A 19,676-nucleotide genomic window follows, 5' to 3' on the forward strand; every position below is an offset into this window, starting at 1 on the left:
CTATCCCCTACTTAGAGAATCTCAAGATGTTTTCTTGAGATTGTCTTTTTTTTTTTTTTAAACCAAATGTTACATAAAGAGAAAAGTAAAGTATGTGTGTGAGCTTACCATCTCCTGTCTGTCGTACTTTCAACCACTTTCTCCCAGTTCTTAAAGCCCCATTCTTAGAGAATCTGCTCTCTGCTGAATAGTGGAACCTACATGATTCTGACCCGTGGAATAAAATTTCTGGACTAGGACTGGAAAGCTAACTGAAGTTGAATCAGCCAGTTTCTTTCTTAGGAACCTCTAACAGGGACAGTAGGACTCTAGTCAATCTCTGCAGGTACTTAAATTGAGGAGAAGGGGTGCAAGGGAGGCTCTGTTCCACCAATGTTAGGAGAGGGAGAGAAAGCTGGTAATGTGGAAAAAATGATGCAGGTAAACAGAAGTACAGGCAAGAGAAGGAAAGTCAGATAAAGAAGAGTTAGAAAGTAAGGAACACGGAGTGGTTCTCTTGGTTCCTAGAGGTTTCCCAAGGGCTTTGTCCAATTCTTACTGAGGGCTGTGTTTCTTTGGTTTGGTGACAAGTCCCTGCATTCTTCCAGTAAATCCTCCTTTTGAGTACAAGTTAATTTGAATAGCTTCTTTTATTTGTAATCAAAACAGTAGAGACTAAGATATACACACATAGTTGCTCACCTACCTCCTCTTTAAACCATTTCCTAAGCACTCACTACATGGAAGGTACTATACTGGGTGCTCCTCCTAGAGAGGGAGGAGAAAAGAAGATAGGACACCAGGCTCTGTCAGCAGGGAGCTTTTTGGGAGAAAACAAAAAAGCAAATAGCTACCATGGTTTTAGAAAAAACATGGGTCAAGCTTTTCATAAGAATTGGTTTTAAGGGGCTGGGATTGTGGCTCAGTGGTAGAGTGCTTGCCTGGCACATGTGAGGCACTGGATTCAATCCTCAGCACCACATAAAAATAAATAAAATAAAATAAAGATATTGTGTCCATCTACAACTAAAAAAATATTAAAAAAAGAATTGGTTTAAAAAAAGGAAAAGTGATGTGGTATAGATAAGAACTAAATTTATTTACTCAAATTTAATCATATACTTTTAAAAAATATAAAAATAAAACACTACCATAAGTTATTATGCAGATGTTCCCTTGTTTATATAAACTTTGCAACCACTGCAAAGTGCACAATGTATTCACTATACATTGATATGACATACATTGATTATGTACTTTACAATATGGACACATCCCTGTATAGTACATAAATACTGAATGTGATCATATATACACATCCAGTTAGACTATAATCAATAGGAAATGTAAAGAATTTTAAGGTTAACCTTTTTTTTTCCCACTTGAGACAGGGTCTCATTAGGTTGCACAGGCTGGTCTTGAACTCATAGGCACAGGAGATTTTACTGCCTCAGTCTCCCCTATGGGACTACAGGCATGTGCCATTGTATCCAGCTTCAAGGCTAAGTTTAAGTGTAATTTTCACCTTAAATGCTAACTTTAGATCCTAGTTTCACATGTGACTCCACTGTGTTCAACAGTTACTTTCCTTAGAAAGAACTGTCACAGATCCTAGCATTAAATAAGACAACTATAAACTTGTAGGTAGACATGATCTATGATAACTGGTGGATGGTTTAGTTATCTATTATGTTAGCCTAACAGTCAAATGACCAGAAATATGGTGTTCTGAGAGGTACCTTATGCTTTGAATCAAAGCTCCAAGACTCAAATTAGTGGCCCAAAGAGTCACTTGCTACCATAGTCACAGAACCTCAATAAAGGAAATATGACAAAATAGCACACAGATGGGCCTCAGCAACTTCTTTTCTTCTTTATTTCTTTTTGCTAGTGGGGACTGAACCCAGGGGCACTTTGCCACTTCACTACATCTCCAGGACTTTTTGTTTTTTATTTTGAGACAGGGTCTTGCTAAATTGCTCAGGCTGATCTGAAACTTGTGATCTTCTTGCCTCAATCTCCCGAGAGTCAATCTCCAGAGTCACTGGGATTACAGGTTATGCATCACCACACCCGGCACCAGCAACTTATTTTCTGACATTTTAATTAGCCTTGATTTGTTTATAATTCTTTCAATATTTCAAGTGTTTCAAATTGGATAACACTCAACTTGTTTAACTAATTTTACCCCGTTAGTGCCTTATCATTCAAATCCATTAATAAGCTAAAAGATTATTAGCTGTTTGAAATTTATCTTTCTCACTTGCTAAACAGATTCACATATTATCTTTAAATCAGATAAATTTTAATGAAAAATTTATGGATAAAAAATACTTATGTCACTGGGCATAGTAAGATACACCTGTAGTCCTAGCTACATGGGAGGCTGAGGTAGGAGGATCATTTTATCCAGGAATTTGTGGAGAGGTTAAATCTTCCTTTAATATATTTTTTCTAAACTTTCACTGGTGGTAGTTTTTCTCTAGAACTTCCAGAATACTTTTATAAATGAAACATTTTTCCCCTTTCGGCAAACTGTACAGAGACATCTACAAATACCTTCTCTAAAGTTTCTCCCTTTTTTTAGGCAAAATAGAAGGCCAAGAGAGCTATCTTCGCTGACCTGTAACTATTCAGAGTACAGCCCAGGAAAATGTTGACAAGATATGAACCCATGGTTGAATGTGATTTGTGTCCAAGTAATTCTCTAGCTATTTACAACAGCCCAGTTAAGTATCAAGATCTGCAAAGCCATACCCATAATATTGTTGAGAACCGCACATTCTTGCTACTTTCAAAAGACTCAAACTCCAGAACTTTCACCGTGGAGCTCCTGGCTACCCTAAGTACACAACAGTGAAAATGCCAATGTCACTTACTGTATACTTAGTCCTCGTAGAAGTAATTAGGAAACTATACTCTGATATCTTCATTTAGTCATTCATATCTCTATTCTGCTTCCTTAACACAATTAATCAAGAATTGCTGGCATAAGCAAATGAAGAAGCTGAGGATAACAAAAAGAAGCTGCAACACAGCGACATTGCGGCCAATGAAATGTGGCTCCAGGAGTTTACATGCTGAGATCTCATCAATTTAACCAATTTGTTGAGTCACTTCTTTGGATGAAGTTATATGCAAGTAATATAAGAATGAATAAAAGATGCTTCTTGGCCTTATAAAGCTCACAGTATAGTAGCATATTACACTCAAATGTCCACAGAGTAAGAGAGAAACAACTTTTTCAGTAAAGGTTTTCACTAAAGCTCCTCAAGGGTAGCATCTACTTCCTTGAGTTTATTTTTATATTCTGCAGATATTCACGGGGTGATAAAAAAACAAACAGGAGTTTTGTTCATTGTTACACAGGGGTCAACAAATAATAGAAATCATGAACCATACAAACTATGGAAACCATAAAAAAAACCAACAAGAATAGTATTTCATGACATGCAACAATTACATAAAATTCAAATTTCAGTGTTCATAAATAAAGTTATATTAGAATATAGCTCCTTCATCTATATGAATGTTGCTCCTTTTGTGCTATAAGGGAAAGGTTGAGTAGGTGTAACAAAGACAGCGCACAAAGCTTAAAACACTTACTACCTGATCCTTTATGCTATCTGTCTTTATAAGAAGTCTCCTCCTCCACCCTGGAGATAGAAGATAGTCCAAATATATCTATCTTTCCTTTTCCTGGGGGTGGTGGTAAGAGGGATGAGATTCAGTAACATGCCTGTAGACCACCAAAATGAACCTTCCTTACTTGTTGTATCTCTGTAGTCCAGCATCAATAACACCACTTCTCTTGGGAATTCATAAATGTACCCAGTTATGATAACCAAATGAACTAAACCAATTGGCCTGGTCCTGAATAATAGTTTCAAGATAATTTTTTTTTCATTGATGCTGGGGGATGGAACCTAAGGTCCTTTGCACATTAGGTATGTGCTTTATCACTGAGGTATATCCCTGGCCCTGTTTCACAATTCTACAGAACAAAGATAAGGCAATTTAATTTCTTTTTTTCTGAAATTCTTAAACCACATATAGTAAAGTTGCCTGTGCCCAAATGTGCCCTTCAAACTGTATAAAATGCTGTGGAGTTGTGGAAGTAAAAGTGTTCATTCTCACAAAGGAGATTCAAGTTAGCATAATTATAGTCAGAGGGGCACCTTTAGAACCTTCTGAAAGAAACAAACATCTCTCTCAAGATGACAGATGTAATGGGTTCACCAAAGCTGGAATGGTGAGCTACTGAACCAGAGAAAGGATTGGCAACTGTTAATTCACTATTGCTGGAGAATCCATAAAAAATTCTTCAAAACTGAAATGATTACCTTTTCATCCTGATTTAATAAAAATAAAAAATTCTCTAAAAAAGAGAACATTTTCTTTGTTGTCCTTTTTTTCTCCCCCAGTGCTGAAGATGTAACCCAGGGTCTCGTGCATGATGCTAGTTGTTGAGGGCCGTGACAGAGGATGGGAGAGTAGTTACCAAGATCAGGGGACTATAATTATGGCTGAGGCATTCCCGGTTCCTGGGAATGTTTCTGTGCAAGGGCACAGGATGCCTAGCTACTGTGGCAGTGCCCTGCATGAGGAGGCTCTGTGCATGAGCCCTATCAGTTCTAACCTTGATCTCAGGCACACAGCTCCTGGGAAGGAAGGAATTCTTATGCCAGACAACCTTAATGTTTCACCAGCTCAGCTTCTCCAGTTCCTGCCCGCCTTACAGTAACTTTAAACAATGGACTTTCCTGAGAGCTACACAAAGCTCCTAACATTGCACTTTGCAGTTATGGATTGCACCTGTGGAAAAGCTACATAGAATGTCCTCGTTTCTGTAATTTTCCTGAATACAAAGAATAATGGTTGCATCATCTTTAACCTGATAATGAGACGTATATAAATATAGATTGCTGGAGTAATTCTTTAGATCTGCATCTCCATCAGAGAGCAGGCTCCACCTGATCCCAGCCTAATCTTCAAAAGCTGTGTCTGTGAATCTCTATTTTCCAATCCCCCTTTGCCCCTCACTGGACCCGAGAGTTTGGTTGAGCTGTTCGCAACAGCTAGTCATGGTAGTGGTAGTGCTCTACCCCTAAGCTACATTCCCAGCCTTTTTCACTTTCTATTTTGAGATAGGGTCTCATTAAGTTGCTGAGACTCTCACTCAGTTGCAGAGGCTGGCTTCAAACTTGGAATCCTCCTACCTCAGCCTCAAAAGTCAGTGGGATTACAGAATAGAAAGGCTGGATACTTCCATTTTTACAGGGAATCAGATCTTCAGTTTCAATGTAAAACAATATTGCCTTGTGTTTACAAAGCACTTTTCCCCTCAAGACTTCAAGACCTTTATGGATACTGCCTCATTCAACACCAGTAGGTCTGGGGCATGCCCATAATCCCAGTTGTTAGGGAGGCTGAGGCAGGAGGATCACAAGTTTGAGGCCAGCCTTAGCAACTCAGCGAGGCTCTAAGCAACTTAGCAAGACCCTGTCTTAAAATAAAAAATAAAAAGGGTTGGGGATGTGGCTCAGGGTGTTAAGCACTCTGGGTTCAATCCTCGGTACCAAAACAACAACAACAACAACAACAACAACACCAGTAAGTCTGCAAACTCAAGAAACAGATTTCCCATTTATATAAATAAGGAAACTGAGGGAGATAGCAGGGGCACAGAGTTAACCTTGAATCATACAGAAGACAGTGGGAAAAACTTTTTTTCTTGCTCCAATTCTTAGTTGTCTCAGTTGATTCACACTGCCTATAATTAGAGATGGCAATGTTGAAATCTTCAGTCCTAGAGACAGCTTCTTTATACTAATTAATTTAATTTCCCCCTGAACTTAGTGGTATGGCTCTTCCCTTTATAATACCTCTGGTAGAGAGAGACCTCTGGGAAATTTACACAAAGCAAGAAAAAAAGGAACTAGCTTTCACTTTTTTTTTTTTTTTAAATCAAGTTTTCTATTTTATTCTTTCTTCCGTTAGGAAAACTTCCTACCCAACTGGAGAACAAAAGGTTTTCTTCTAAATTTCTTTCTTCCTCCTCCTTTTTCTTTTCCTTTTTTTTTAAACCCAGAAACACTTCCTCACTGAAATACATCCTCAGCTTTTTTATTTTTAATTTTGAGACGGTCTTGCCAAGTTGTTGAGGCTGGCCTCAAATGTGCAATCTTCCTGCCTCAGTCTCCCAAATCGCTAGGATTACAGGTGTGGACTACCACATCTGGAAATAATCAATTTACTTTTTCAAAACCTAGAAAGCCCATAAATGGTTCTAGAAGTAACAAAGCTTTCTATGTCACAAAATTAAGGGATACAATGTGGAATAGAAAATACTACTTTCTCGCTGAGGGGGAAGGTAAGGGAGGGTTCTAGGACTTTGCCCCAATTAAATACTTTTACAACTGTCTCCCACCACTGATTTATAATTAGGCAGGGGACTGATGGCCCTAGGTACCTGAATCTAACTTAAAAATCTGTACAAAAACATGGGGAAAACATTCCAAGTTTGGGTTTGCTTGTTGTGTGACCCTGAATAAGTTACAATACTTTTCTGTATTAGAAAATGGGGAGGTGGGTATTAAATAATCACAAGAAGTGCCTATTTGGTATTTAGCAGGTTCACTTGTTTTCTCTGCCCAATGAGATTTTTGCCTAGGCTTGTTATATTTATGAAGTATCAACAAGGATCTTATTGTCATTTCTTTATTTAAGGATTAGCATCTCCTTTATAACAGAATAGCCAATAAGAATAGCTGCTAGAAAGTCAGGACATGACAACCTAGACTAAGATAAGAGGGATATGAACTTTATTCTAGAATCTTTAGGAGTTTTTCCAGGCAGGATGAAGTAGAATTAAGTGTTTAACAAGGGCATGATGAATTCCTCCATTCCTTTAGGATTAATCCAGAAGCAAAGAGATCATTGTAGTTGATTTTTATTATAGTTCATTCTTTCCAAACACCCAGTGAAGAGAATTTTCCATAACCTACTCTAGTGCTTTCACTAAAAATGTCAAAGCTATTGTTTAAAACCATTGCTCCTAATAGCTTACTCCAAAAACAACAATAACAGCAATTTTATAGCTGCTGGTCAAATCAGAGTATTATACCATATTTTATCTATATGAACTCTCACGGCATCTAGAGTCCTATTTTCTTGACATTTGCCTAACCTGCCTATGCCTAATCCTCTTTTGTTTATCCCTGTTCTTGCTGATTCATTCTTCCCTCTTGTGCCCCTCCTCTCCCACTTCAGTTGCATGCTTGGTCCTGGTTTATTCATCTTTTATTCAGTTACTAAACATATAATAGGCCCTTATCATGTGGCCAGACCATATCTAGATATGTATCTTCACCTTCTTTTTGTTTTTTTTGGTACTGGGGACAGACATGAATCTTGCACATATGTTAGGAAATGCTCTATTACTAACCTATGTCCCAGTTCTTTTTCTTTTGAGAGAGACTAAGTTGCCCATGTTGGCCTGGAACTTGTGAACCTCCTGCCTCAGCTTCCTGAGTAGCTGGAATTATAGGAGTACACTACCATGCAAGGCTGAATCTTCACCTCTGTCACTCTCCTGATGTGGATCTGTTTAGGATACAGGTTCCTGTCTATCTCTACCCAAAACCTGTTACATACAAGTCTTGTTTCTATGTGCTAAAATATAAGCAAAATGGAAGGATAAAGGATATGCTGGATAAAGGATTTGTGGGATGGGAAATTTTAAAACTGATAATGCATGTACCTTCCTAAGTAAACAATCATGAAGACACAGGGAAACCTAAAAATATTCCCATACAAGGAAAATAAATTTGCCCATGGTGACTATAATACAATTATCACAATGTTGATGATTAAAGAAAATGATAAGAAAAGAAGAAAGATGGTTACAATTCACTGAATGCTTTCATCTGTTGATTACAAGGCATATAGCCTGTAATTACTATGATTAAACAATGTTGTTCAATCTTGTGATGCATGCTGACCTACTGTAACAAATACTGAAGCTACTAGGACAAGCAAATTCTAGGGAATACGGAATTAATTATTAAATCCCAACGCCCAATCTTGTGTGCTTAGAACAATCTATTGAAACTAGATCTGCAAAGAAAAGCGTAATTGTACTCAATGTAGGAAGCCTCTGTGCCTTGAAAAATCAACACTGTGATATAAGAAGAAATGAAGCAAAAATAAAACTGAACATCTTGTTTGGTTTAGTCAAAAGAGAAAATTTAAAACTTTTGATTTTTCATCAGTGAGAAAAAGAATACAATAGGTTTTCATAGTTATTACATAGAATTACAAAGATCACATTTAAAAATTTTCTCCTTGTATTAAGTTTAGAAATTCTTCATCAATCAATGATAGGTTCAATAATTTAACCATAAGCAAGTAAAAAGCTATTCCCCACCCCAGCCATCTCATTTTGTGAAAACATACGCTGATCTTATTTTGATTCACTGACCAATGGATGCTCCTTTTGCCAGGATTATATTTAAAATGTAATTAACTTTTATGAAATTACTTTTTGTCTTCAGGCACTGAGGAAGATGCCAAATATAAACATCTGCACAAGAAATACAACCAGGATGTTTCTTGTCTTGTAATGTGTTCTTTAAGGGCTTCTTATAAAATCTTAAGAGTTCAAATAAGTCTTATAGCCAAGTATTCTAACCTTCTATATAGCACACAAATCTCCCTCACAAATATATAACGTCCCAAATGTATAACACTCAACAATGACCATGCCCTCAGAGACAGGAAATTCTCTTACATAAGAGATACTTCATTCAAGTTATGATTTTCTTTTCTCTCCCTGCAAGGTGTTTAGAAAGATAAATACTATATTGCTTCACTTTATTATCATATGTTGAACTCATGCCTGAAACTGTTAAAGCATGGCTCAGGATAAATGGGAAGGGGCAGGTTGCTCAGGCTTTTTTTACAACTATGATATGGTGACAGAAAACATAGGAGACAAATGATAAGCCCACTGATGCAGTTGTTTCAAAAACCTAGTGACTACAACTGGAGATGTGGGTTAGTGGTAGAGTGCCTGCCTGGCATGTGTGAGGCTCTGGGTTTGATCCTCGGGACTGCATATAAACAAACAAACGAACAAATAAATAAATAATGGATTCATTGACAACTTAAAAAAAAAACTAGTTACTATTATAATTGTTCATGGTTAAAAAAATAGAAGAAAATACTAAAGGATAAAAGTAAAAGCTTACCACTGCTTCCCATTCATTTTCTTTTTCACATTAGGGATTGAAGCCAGGGTGTGTTCTACCATTGAGCCACATACCCAATCCTTTCCTGTTTTTTATTTACTTATTTATATATTTTTATTAAAATTTTTTTGTAGTTGTAAATGGACAGCATGCCTTTATTTTATTTATTTATTTTTACATGGTACTGAGGATCAAACCCAGTGCCTCACATGTGCTAGGCAAGCGCTCTGCCACTGAACTACAACCCCAGACCCCTTATTTATATTTCAATTTGAAACAGGTTCATGTGAAGATGCAGAGGATCTTGCTAAGTTGCCCAGGTTGGCCTCAAACTGCATCCTTCTGCCTCATCCTTCAGAGTCACTAGGATTAAAGTCATGTGCCACCATGCCTGGTATGCTTCCCGTTCTTATTGATGCTCTTAAAGAAAATAATTTCTTTTATATATCCATTCATATATTTTCTATGCTTCTACGGACATATCTATATTATATATGTATTTCTTATAGTATGCAAAAAGTATCATGCTATATTATTTTGCAAAAAGTTGTCTTATTTCTTTGAAAATTTTTGTTTGTTCTAGAATAATCTGGAGTAATTCCTTTTTTTTGTTCCAAATAGTCATACATGACAGTAGAATGCATTTTGACATATCACACATTAATGGAGTATAACTTCTCATCCTTCTGGTTGTATATGACATAGAATCATACTGGTTGTGTAATCATATATATACATAGATTAATAATGTCCTATTCATTCTACTATTCTTCCTATCCCCGGAGCCCCTCCCCTCCCTTTACTTCCCTCTGTCCAATCCAAAGCACTTCTATTTTTCCCTAGCCCCACTCCCTTATTATGAATTAGCATCCACATATCAAAGAAAACATTCGGTTTTCGGTTCTTTGGGATTTTCTTATTTAACTTAGCATGATATTCTCTAGCTACATCCATATACCTGCAAGTGCCATAATTTCATTCTTCTTTAAGGCTGAGTAATATTCCATTGTGTATATATACCACATGTTCTTTATCCATTCATCTGTTGAGGGGCATCTAGGTTGGTTCCATAGTTTGGCTGTTGTGAATTAAGATGCTGTAAACATTGTGTGGCTGCATCACTGTAGTATGCTGATTTTAAGTCCTTTGGGTATAAATCGAGGAGTGGGATAGCTGGGTCGAATGGTGGTTCCATTCCAAGTTTTCTGAGGAATCTCCATACTGTGTTCCACAATGGTTGCACTAATTTGCAGTCCCACCAGCAACATACCTTTTTCCCCACATCCTTGCCAACACTTATTGTTGTTTATATTCTTGACAATTGCCATTCTGACTGGAGTGAGATGAAATCTTAGAGTAGTTTTGATTTGCATTTCTCTAATTGCTAGAGATGTTGAGCATTTTTTCATGTATTTGTCGAGTGACTATTTCTTCTTCTTTTAAGTGTCTGTTCAGTTCAATTTTTTTTTTTTGATGTTGACTTTTTTGAGTTCTTTATATATTTTGGAGATTAATGCTCTGAGGTGCATATGGTAAAGACATTCTCCCAATCTGTAGGTTTTCTCTTCATGTTATTGTTTCTTTTGCTGAGGAAAAGCCTTTTAATTTGAATCCAGCTGATTTATTGATTTTTTATTTTACTTCTTGTGCGTTAGGAGTCCTTTAAGAAAGTCAGATCCTAAGCCTATATGGTGAAGATGTGGACCTACTTTTTCTCCTATTAGCCACAGGGTCTCTGTTCTAGTGCCTAGTCTTTGATCCACTTTACTTGAGTTTTATGCAGGGTAACAGATAGGAGTTTAATTTCATTTTGTTACATATGAATTTCTAGTTTTTCCAGCGCCATTTGTTGAATACACTATCTTTTCTCCAATGAATATTTTTGGCCCCTTTGTCTAGTATGAGATACCTGTATTAATGTGGGTTTGTCTCTGTGTCTTCTATTCTGGACCACTGGTCTATGTGTCTGTTTTGGTGCTAATACTATGCTGATTTTGTTACTTTGGCTCTGTAATATAGTGTAAGGTCTGTCTATAATGCCTTCTGCTTCACTTTTCTTCCTAAGGATTGCTTTGGGTATTCTGGGTCTCTTATTTTTCCAAATGAATTTCATGATATGCTAAACCCAAGGATAACATTGTTCTAAATGGAGAAAAATTGAAAGCATTCCCACTTCTACTCAACATAGTCCTAGAAAGTCTAGCCAGAGCAATCAAACAGAAGAAAGAAATTAAAGGAATACAAATAGGAAAAGAAGAACTCAAACTATCACTATTTGCCAACAACATGATTTTATATTTAGAAGATCCAAAAAATTCCACCAGAAAACTTTTAGAACTCATAAATGAATTCAGCAAAAGCAGAAGGATATAAAATCAATACCCATAAATCAAATGCATTTCTATACATAAGCAATGAATCCAACCAATGAATCCACTGCAAGAGAAATTAGGAAAACTACCCCATTCACAATAGCCTCAAAACAAAAACAACAACAACAAAAAAAAAACTTGGGAATCAATCTAACAAAAGAGGTGAAAGACCTCTACGATGAAAACTACAGAATACTAAAGAGAAATTGAAGAAGATCTTAGAAAATGGAAAGATCTCCCATGCTCTTGGACAGGCAGAATTAATATTGTCAAAATGGCCATACTACCCAAAGTGTTATACAGATTCAATGCAATTCCTATTAAAATTCCAATGACATTTTTCATAGAAACAGAAAAAGCAATCATAAAATTCAATTGGAAAAATAAGAGACCCAAGGCAATCCTTAGTAAGGCAGGAGGCATCACAATACCAGATCTTAAACTATACTACAGAGCAATAGTAACAAAAACAGCATGGTACTGCCACCAAAAGAGACACATAGACCAATGGTACAAAATAAAAGACACAGAGACAAACCCACATAAATACAGTTATCTCATACTAGACAAAAATGCCAAAAGTATACATTGGAGAAAAGATGGCCTATTCAACAATTGGTGCTGGGAAAACTGGAAATCCATATGCAGCAAAAAATGAAACTAAACCTCTATCTCTCACCCTGCACAAAAATCAACTCAAAGTGGATCAAAGACTTAGGCACTAGAACAGAGACCCTGTGCCTAATAGAAGAAAAGGTAGGCCCAAATCTTCATCATGTCGGGTTAGGACCTGGCTTCCTTAACAAGACTCCTAAAGTGCAAGAAGTAAAATTAAGAATCAATAAATAGGATGAATTCAAAAAGCTTCCTCTCAGGAAAGAAAAATAATCAATATCATGAAGAGAGAGCCTATAGAATGGGAAAAAAAATCTTTACCACATGCACATCAGATAGAGCACTAATCTCCAGGATATATAAAGAACTCAAAAAACTTAACATCAAAAAAACAAATAACCCAATCAATAAATGGGCTAAGAAATTGAACTGACACTTCACAGAAGAAGAAATAGTCGATCAACAAATATATGAAAAAATGTTCATCATCTCTTGCAATTAGAGAAATACAAATTAAAACTAAGATTTCATCTCACCCCAGTCAGAATGACAGTAATCCAGAATACAAGCAATAATAAGTGTTGACAAGGATATGGGGGAACAGGTACACTCATACACTGTTGGTGGGACTACGGATTGGTGCAACCACTTTAGAAAGCAATATGGAAATTCCTAAGAAAACTTGGAACAGAACCACCATTTAACCCAGCTATCCCACTCCTCAGTTTATACCCAAAGAACTTAAAATCAGCATACTACAGTGATGCAGCCACATCAATGCAGCTCAATTCCCAATAGCTAAACTATGAAACCAACCTAGCTGCCCTTCAACAGAATAGATTAAGAAAATGTAGCATATATGTACAATGGAATATTACTCAGTCTTAAAGAAGAATGAAATTATGGCACTTGCAGGTAAATGGATGGAGCTGGAGATTATCAAGGTAAGTGAAATAAACCAATCCCAAAAAAACAAAGGCCAAATGTTTTCCCTGATAAGTGGATGCTGATCCATAGTTGGGGGTGGGTACAGAAGAATGAATTTTGGATTATGCAGAGGGGAGAGAGGGGAAGGGTGGGGCCATGGGGATGGGAAGGAGAAAGAAAAAAAAAAAAACACCAGATCTATGGAATCCTCTTGGTCTTGACTTCTCTTTACTGAGGATAAGGATGTTGTATCTTTATATGGGAATTTCTTCTGCTTTTAAGAAACACCAGGAAGATCAGAGTGATCATCTTTCAAGTGCCTTTAATTTAAATAATCAATATCCTAGAATGACATAATCATCCCTTCATAGGTAATGTATGTTAGGTAGCTTGATTTAGCACTTCCACAATGTACACAAAAGTCAAAACAACATGTCATATTCCATAAATATATACATATATATGTGTATATGTGTGTGTATACATATTATATATTTTTTATTAAAAATAACTAAAAAAATTCTATTAAAATCCCAATGACATTCTTCATAGAAATAGAAAAGGCAATCATTTGGAATAATTCTAATCTTCATTTCAAAAATGTTTAAGTATTTGAAAATCACCATCATATTATATGGGGGCTAAATGAAAGAACACATAAAATTTTGAGTTATATTACTTCAGTATTAGAAATCAATATGGAAAAATTATTTCTCAAAATAAAATAATCTGAATCTCTGAAAACAGAAAATGGGTGCCAAAATTATGATTTACGAAGTTGACAGACTCTTATGTAATGACAAGAAAAATTAATACCATGGAGTACCACGACAAATGCTATAATAAGTGACAGAACATGTGTCACATGTGAACTGAGATTAACTATGAAATACTTCTACACATGGAAAGGAGAGAAACATTCAAATGAAATGTAGCTGGGTTAGGGTGGTAAGAATATGCATATCATTTCTTTTAAAATATCCTTTAAATTTTATAATTTGGCTTTTACAGTAAATAAAAATAGGAAAAACAAGAGCTAATATGAAAATCAAGATGCCTGTTCTCAATATCAAGGCTCTCAAAACCCTCTTTGCTTTCTTTTCTGATTAACTTCATAGTAAATCATCAGGTCTCAAAATTCTTTTATTTTTAAAAATATTTTTAGTTGTAGATGGACAATATCTTTATTTTTATGTGGTGCTGAGGATCAAACCCAGTGCCACTGCTAAGCCCCAGCCCAAGCCCCAGCCCTTGAAATTTTGATAGTGAAGCTACAATCAGCAAACAAAGCTTGAAATGTGATTGCTCAGTAGAGAAGAGAGTTGATGAAAAGGAAGGAGTAAAGATCAAACAAGGAAAGGCAGACAATGAGGAAAGACTTCAACCTGAACCATGGCCAGTATCATCTAGTGCTACCATTTTCGTTCTATCTTCACACGATTACAATACTCAGGTCAATTCCCAGTTCATATGATCAAGGTGAAATGGAGGTCCAGAAAGCAAAAGCAATCATTTAGAATGGTAAGAAGCCACACCCCACAAGTCAACACAAAATAACCTATTTTAGGAATTTAAAGTCTTGGGGGCCACCACAGAAATAGCTACTCTTTAGATGCATAATCAATCATTTCTCTCAAAGAATTTCATACATTCATTTTATAAATTGATTAATTCACTGAATGGAATTTTTTTTTTTTTAAGAAATTTCCCTTATCAAGATACCTAAATATTTTACAAATCAATGGCTGATCTGATGAATAATGACAGATACAACACTAGAGAGTAAAAACAATGGCTGCACTATTTTGGTCCTCATGTGCCTTTGACACAAAAGGATTTTTTTTACTTATAATGATACAACATCACTTTGATTCTAAAGAGAGTGGTTCACCTATCCAGTGAGCAAGGGACATATATGGTCTGATAGAAAGGGCAAACCAGACCAAAAAAAGAAAAATTACATATATCACTAAGTTATGTGGAAGAAACAAACAAACTTGAACTTACCTGCACTGCCGAGCTGTTTATAAAACCTGTACTCTAAATGAAGCTGTGGAGCACGTGATTTTATTGGTTCCTGAAACCCAAAAAAAAAAAAAAAGAAAGAAAGAAAATTGTGATCAGATTTAGACAAATAGAATTTTTCTATTCCTAGATTTTTGGAGTAAACAAAGGCTGAGGTCACTTAATGTTTTAGAGATGATATTCACATATAACAGCCTTTTCCTACCACACTTTGTCTTTGAAAGTACAGCTAAAAGAAGATGAGCTAGATTACACTCAACGCCTTCCATGAATAGTCAAATAAAAATAGACTCTGCATGAACCATCATTCAGGGACAGTTCTTTCAGCATGAAATACTTTCCTGAAATGTATTCTCCCATGAAACCAGATGACAAATCTTTAAAAAAATAAAAATAAAAAATAAAAAGCCAGCATCTAGGGTGGTAAATATATTATTCTGAATATATTTTCAGTTGTCAATGGACCTTTATTTTACTTATTTATGTTTGTGCTGAGAATTGAACCTTGTGCCTCACACATGCTAGGCAAGCGCTCTACCACTGAGCTATAACCCCAGCCCTCTCAAGTATTTCTTTATCTATGTATTTATATGTGTGTATATATATATATATATAAATAGATTCACAAACAGGATTTTATATAAAGGAAATCATAGTATGTTGGCTGTTCAGTAATCTTTCTAATTGAACGTGATGATGATGATGATGACATCTTTCCATAGCAATAAGTAAAGGTTTATAATATTTTTAATGGTTAAAGTATTCCCATGTGTGTATGTGTGTATATACACTGATTCTGGTTTTAAATACTATGAACAATGTTGTTAGAAACATCCTTACATATATTTCTTTTTACATTTATGAGAATTAAAAACTATAATTTGAATACATAATTTTAAATAATGTGATATTCAAGTTTCCAAAAACGGGAGTATTGGAAATACCCCAGAACTGGGTACAGTGGTGCATGCCTGCAATCCCAGCAACTCAGAAGGCTGAGGCAGGAGGATCTCAGGTTTGAGACTAACCTCAGCAACTTAGCAAGACCACGTCTCAAAATAAAAAACAAAAAGGGCTGGGGATATGGTTCAGTGATAAAGCACCTCTGGGTTCAATACCCAGTACAAAAACAAACAAAGAAACAAACAAACAAAAAAATCCAGAGATAAAACAAGCAAACAACCAATTTTGCTCTATACCAAATTTCAAGAACTGGATAGTTAATTATTCTGACTGACAGTACACCAGGAAAACTTCTAATAATGCAATCAAACATCCCTAACAGATAGGGTTTTCTGTCCCTTTTGTATTCTGGCAAAAATCATGAAAAACTTAACATGATCTCTCTTTTAAAAACTCAACATCAACACACCTGTTAGGATGGCTATCATAAAAAACAGAAAATAAGTGCTGTCAAATGTTGTAAAGAAACTGGAACCCTGGTGCTTTGCTAGTGAGAATGTAAGATAGTGAAGCTTCTATAGAAAATGGTATGATGATTCTTCAAAAAATTCAACACAGAATTACTATGACTTAGCAATTCCTCTTCTGGGTATATATACTCCAAAGAATTGGAAGTAGGGATTCAAATAGATATCTCTATACCCATATTTTTAACAACATTATTCACAATAGCTCAGTTGTGAGCAACCCAAGAGTTCATCAATGGATGCATGAATAAAATGTGGTATATACACATAATAGAAATTATCATTCGGACTTTAACAGGAAGGACATTCTGACACATGCTACATGCTACAACATGGATGAATGTTGAAGACACTGTGCTAAGTGAAATAAGTCAGTCGCAAAGGACATACACAGTATGATTTCACTTACATGAAGTTCGAGGATAGTCAAATTCATAGAAAGTAGAGTTATTATCAGGATGAAGAATAGGAGGGACCAGGGAGTAGTGTTTATTGGGCCCAAAGTTGCAACTGGGGAAGATTAGAAAGTTCTGGAGATGGATGGTGGTGATGGTTGAACAACAAGCCAAAACATGCTTAATGCTACAGAACTATACACTTAAAAATGGTTAAAATGGTACATTATGGATATTGTCCCTTAATAATTTCAAAATATTTTTTGCCCATTTGATGGGTATGAAGGCATTCTCACAGTTAACAGTATACCTGGATGTACAGAAGTTTTAAATATTATTAAAGTTTTTAATTCAATTTTGTTGAATTTATCTATTTTTTCTTTCATTGCTTGTGATTTTGGTGTAGTATCTAAGAAGTCACTGCCAAATCTAACATCATAGAACATTTTCCCTGTTTTCTGCTACGAGTTTTATAATTTTAAATCTTACATTTAGATTTTTGTTCCAGCAGGAGTTAATTTTTGTATATGATGTAAGATAAGGATCCAACTTCACTGCATGTGGATATTAAGTTTTACCAGCACCATTTGTTGAAAACACTGTTTCCCTTTGATTTGTTATTTGTGCTAATTGTCCAGAATCCAAGGAAGTAGATTCCACCGCGTTCCTGGATAATTCATGCTGGTGTTTAACAAGTTTCATAGTTTGGAAGACCTTGGTATTTATTTCAAATCTTATTACTGAAACATCTCTGTTCCTTTCTGCGTTACTGGATAATTCATGCTGGTTTTAACAAGTTTCATAGTTTGGAAGACCTTGGTATTTATTTCAAATCTTATTACTGAAACATCTCTGTTCCTCTCGAATCCTTGGTAATAAGATAAAATAGTTCCTGGATAACTTGTGACTACTATAATAACTATCTTCAAATAACAAAACTACCATATTTCCTAATCTGTCTTTCTTCAAGCAAAGTAATTTCAATTTCTTTAATCTTTCCTCACTGGTCCTATTTTTTAATTATTTGATAATCTTTGAAGGCTCTTTCCTGAAATCACTTGAAGTTTTTTTCATTTTTCTTTTTCTTTTTTTTTTTTTTCATTTTTCTTAAGACACAGAATCCATCAATCACAGAATTCAGAAGTTTTCTTGAAGTTATAAAATTTATCCCTCTGATTTTAGGAAGGTTTTACCTAAGTCAATATAGGCAGGTAGAAAAGAACATATATTCTCTGTTGAGTGTAAAATCAACAATCTTTGAGGTGAACTTCAAGTTTCTCAACATTCTCATAGTCAAAATAAAAGTATGTAATGCTAATAATAAGGTAGTAACTTTCTTATTCATTTATCTCTTCAGATAGAGAGACCACTTGTGAGAGTCTTCATTTGGTTGCAGATCTTCAACTATATTACCATCAAAGAAGCCTGTTACAGAATTTGTCCATTGGCAAAAACCACTAATGATAAACTTGTAAGGAACCAAACAAAAAGAGTGAATGAAGGTAAGTCAACATGGAACTAGAGTTTGATAAAACACCAGGAAAAGAACAGTTCTTTCTGGAGAAATACCCTTTAGATGCTGACAAACCATAATTTAAATTTTAAAACCACAGATGTTTCCTTAAACTTAATGAATTTTGTACTGGAAACTTTAATAGAAAACATTCAATCTGATCTTGGGTAACTAAGTAAATGAAAGAAGCTAAACTCTTTTAGAGTTCTAGGACTAAAAGTGGGCATCCACGCCACATATGTTTAGACATTAGGGGCTTTTTTTTTTTTTTTTTTAATCACAGTCTGAAGAACTTCAGCAAACCTCTTCATCATATGGTTGTAGCCTGTTCAGTTAAGTGGGGCTTTCAGAAGTCTTGCAAACATCAGTCCAAAGCTCAGAAAAGATAGCAAGATTAGCAACATGAAGAGAATTTTACTTTATTCTTTTACCCTAGAAATCTGGATAATGAATGGTTAAAGGAGGGATTCATTACATTATTTTGTTTATTTTGTACATTTGTATATTTTTAAAAGTTCTTAAGACATGAAGAAACAAGAGCTCACAATGAAGATTCAAACAAACCAAAATAGCAGTAGCAGGGCTTCCCTGCATTTCTGTGCCAGATGTTGGTTACATTTCCAGAGAGCTGGCCATTTGCCAGAATCATGGCTATTCTGGAACACACATGCCTGCCTGAAATCTTAGACTCACAGCAGATGGCTACCTTATAGGAGTGTGATGCTTAAGGCAAAATTTCCTGTTAAAATGAAAGAAGCTAATTATTATCCTCATATCTCCCTTGGAGAATAAGCACAACAGCAAGAGAGAAAGCTCATAGACAAGACTGTTAAACTCTTAAATGTATTCATTTAAGACTTATTTGAAAGAGAAATGCAGTACTGAGATATACCATACTAGATGATATAAATTTTATTTGTAGTTAAGGTTTTGTATTATTTGTTTATTTATTTTTTATTCTGAGGATTGAAATCAGGGCCTCACACATGCTAAGCATGCACTCTACCACTGAGCTATGCCCTCAACCCTTATTTTTAGGTTTAATTATTGGTCATGCAAAACAGAATAAAAGAGTAATAAAAGGAAAGTGAAATTTAATGGTCAATTATGTCAGTAACATGCTATGTAAGCTTATCTATACTGATCAAGTAGTATGATCCGTACTAGTA

General features: G+C 35.4%; 1 protein-coding gene across 8 annotated transcripts in view; it reads right to left on the reverse strand.

The window, feature by feature from the left end:
- The window catches only part of CSNK1G1 (casein kinase 1 gamma 1), a 165,149-nt gene that overhangs the window by 64,224 nt on the left and 81,249 nt on the right, over nt 1–19,676 (reverse strand). For 7 of the 8 annotated variants that reach the window (XM_079125711.1, XM_079125706.1, XM_079125708.1 and 4 more), the window contains one exon: nt 15,152–15,221. The exons of the other annotated variant lie outside the window; for it this stretch is intronic. In XM_079125711.1, coding sequence (XP_078981837.1) covers nt 15,152–15,221 — 70 coding nt within the window. The remainder of the gene's footprint in view (nt 1–15,151; nt 15,222–19,676) is intronic. 8 annotated transcript variants of the gene reach the window in all.

The sequence above is a fragment of the Sciurus vulgaris genome (genome assembly GCF_902686455.1).
Source record: "Sciurus vulgaris genome assembly, chromosome: 2".
Classification (NCBI taxonomy): Eukaryota; Metazoa; Chordata; class Mammalia; order Rodentia; family Sciuridae; genus Sciurus; species Sciurus vulgaris.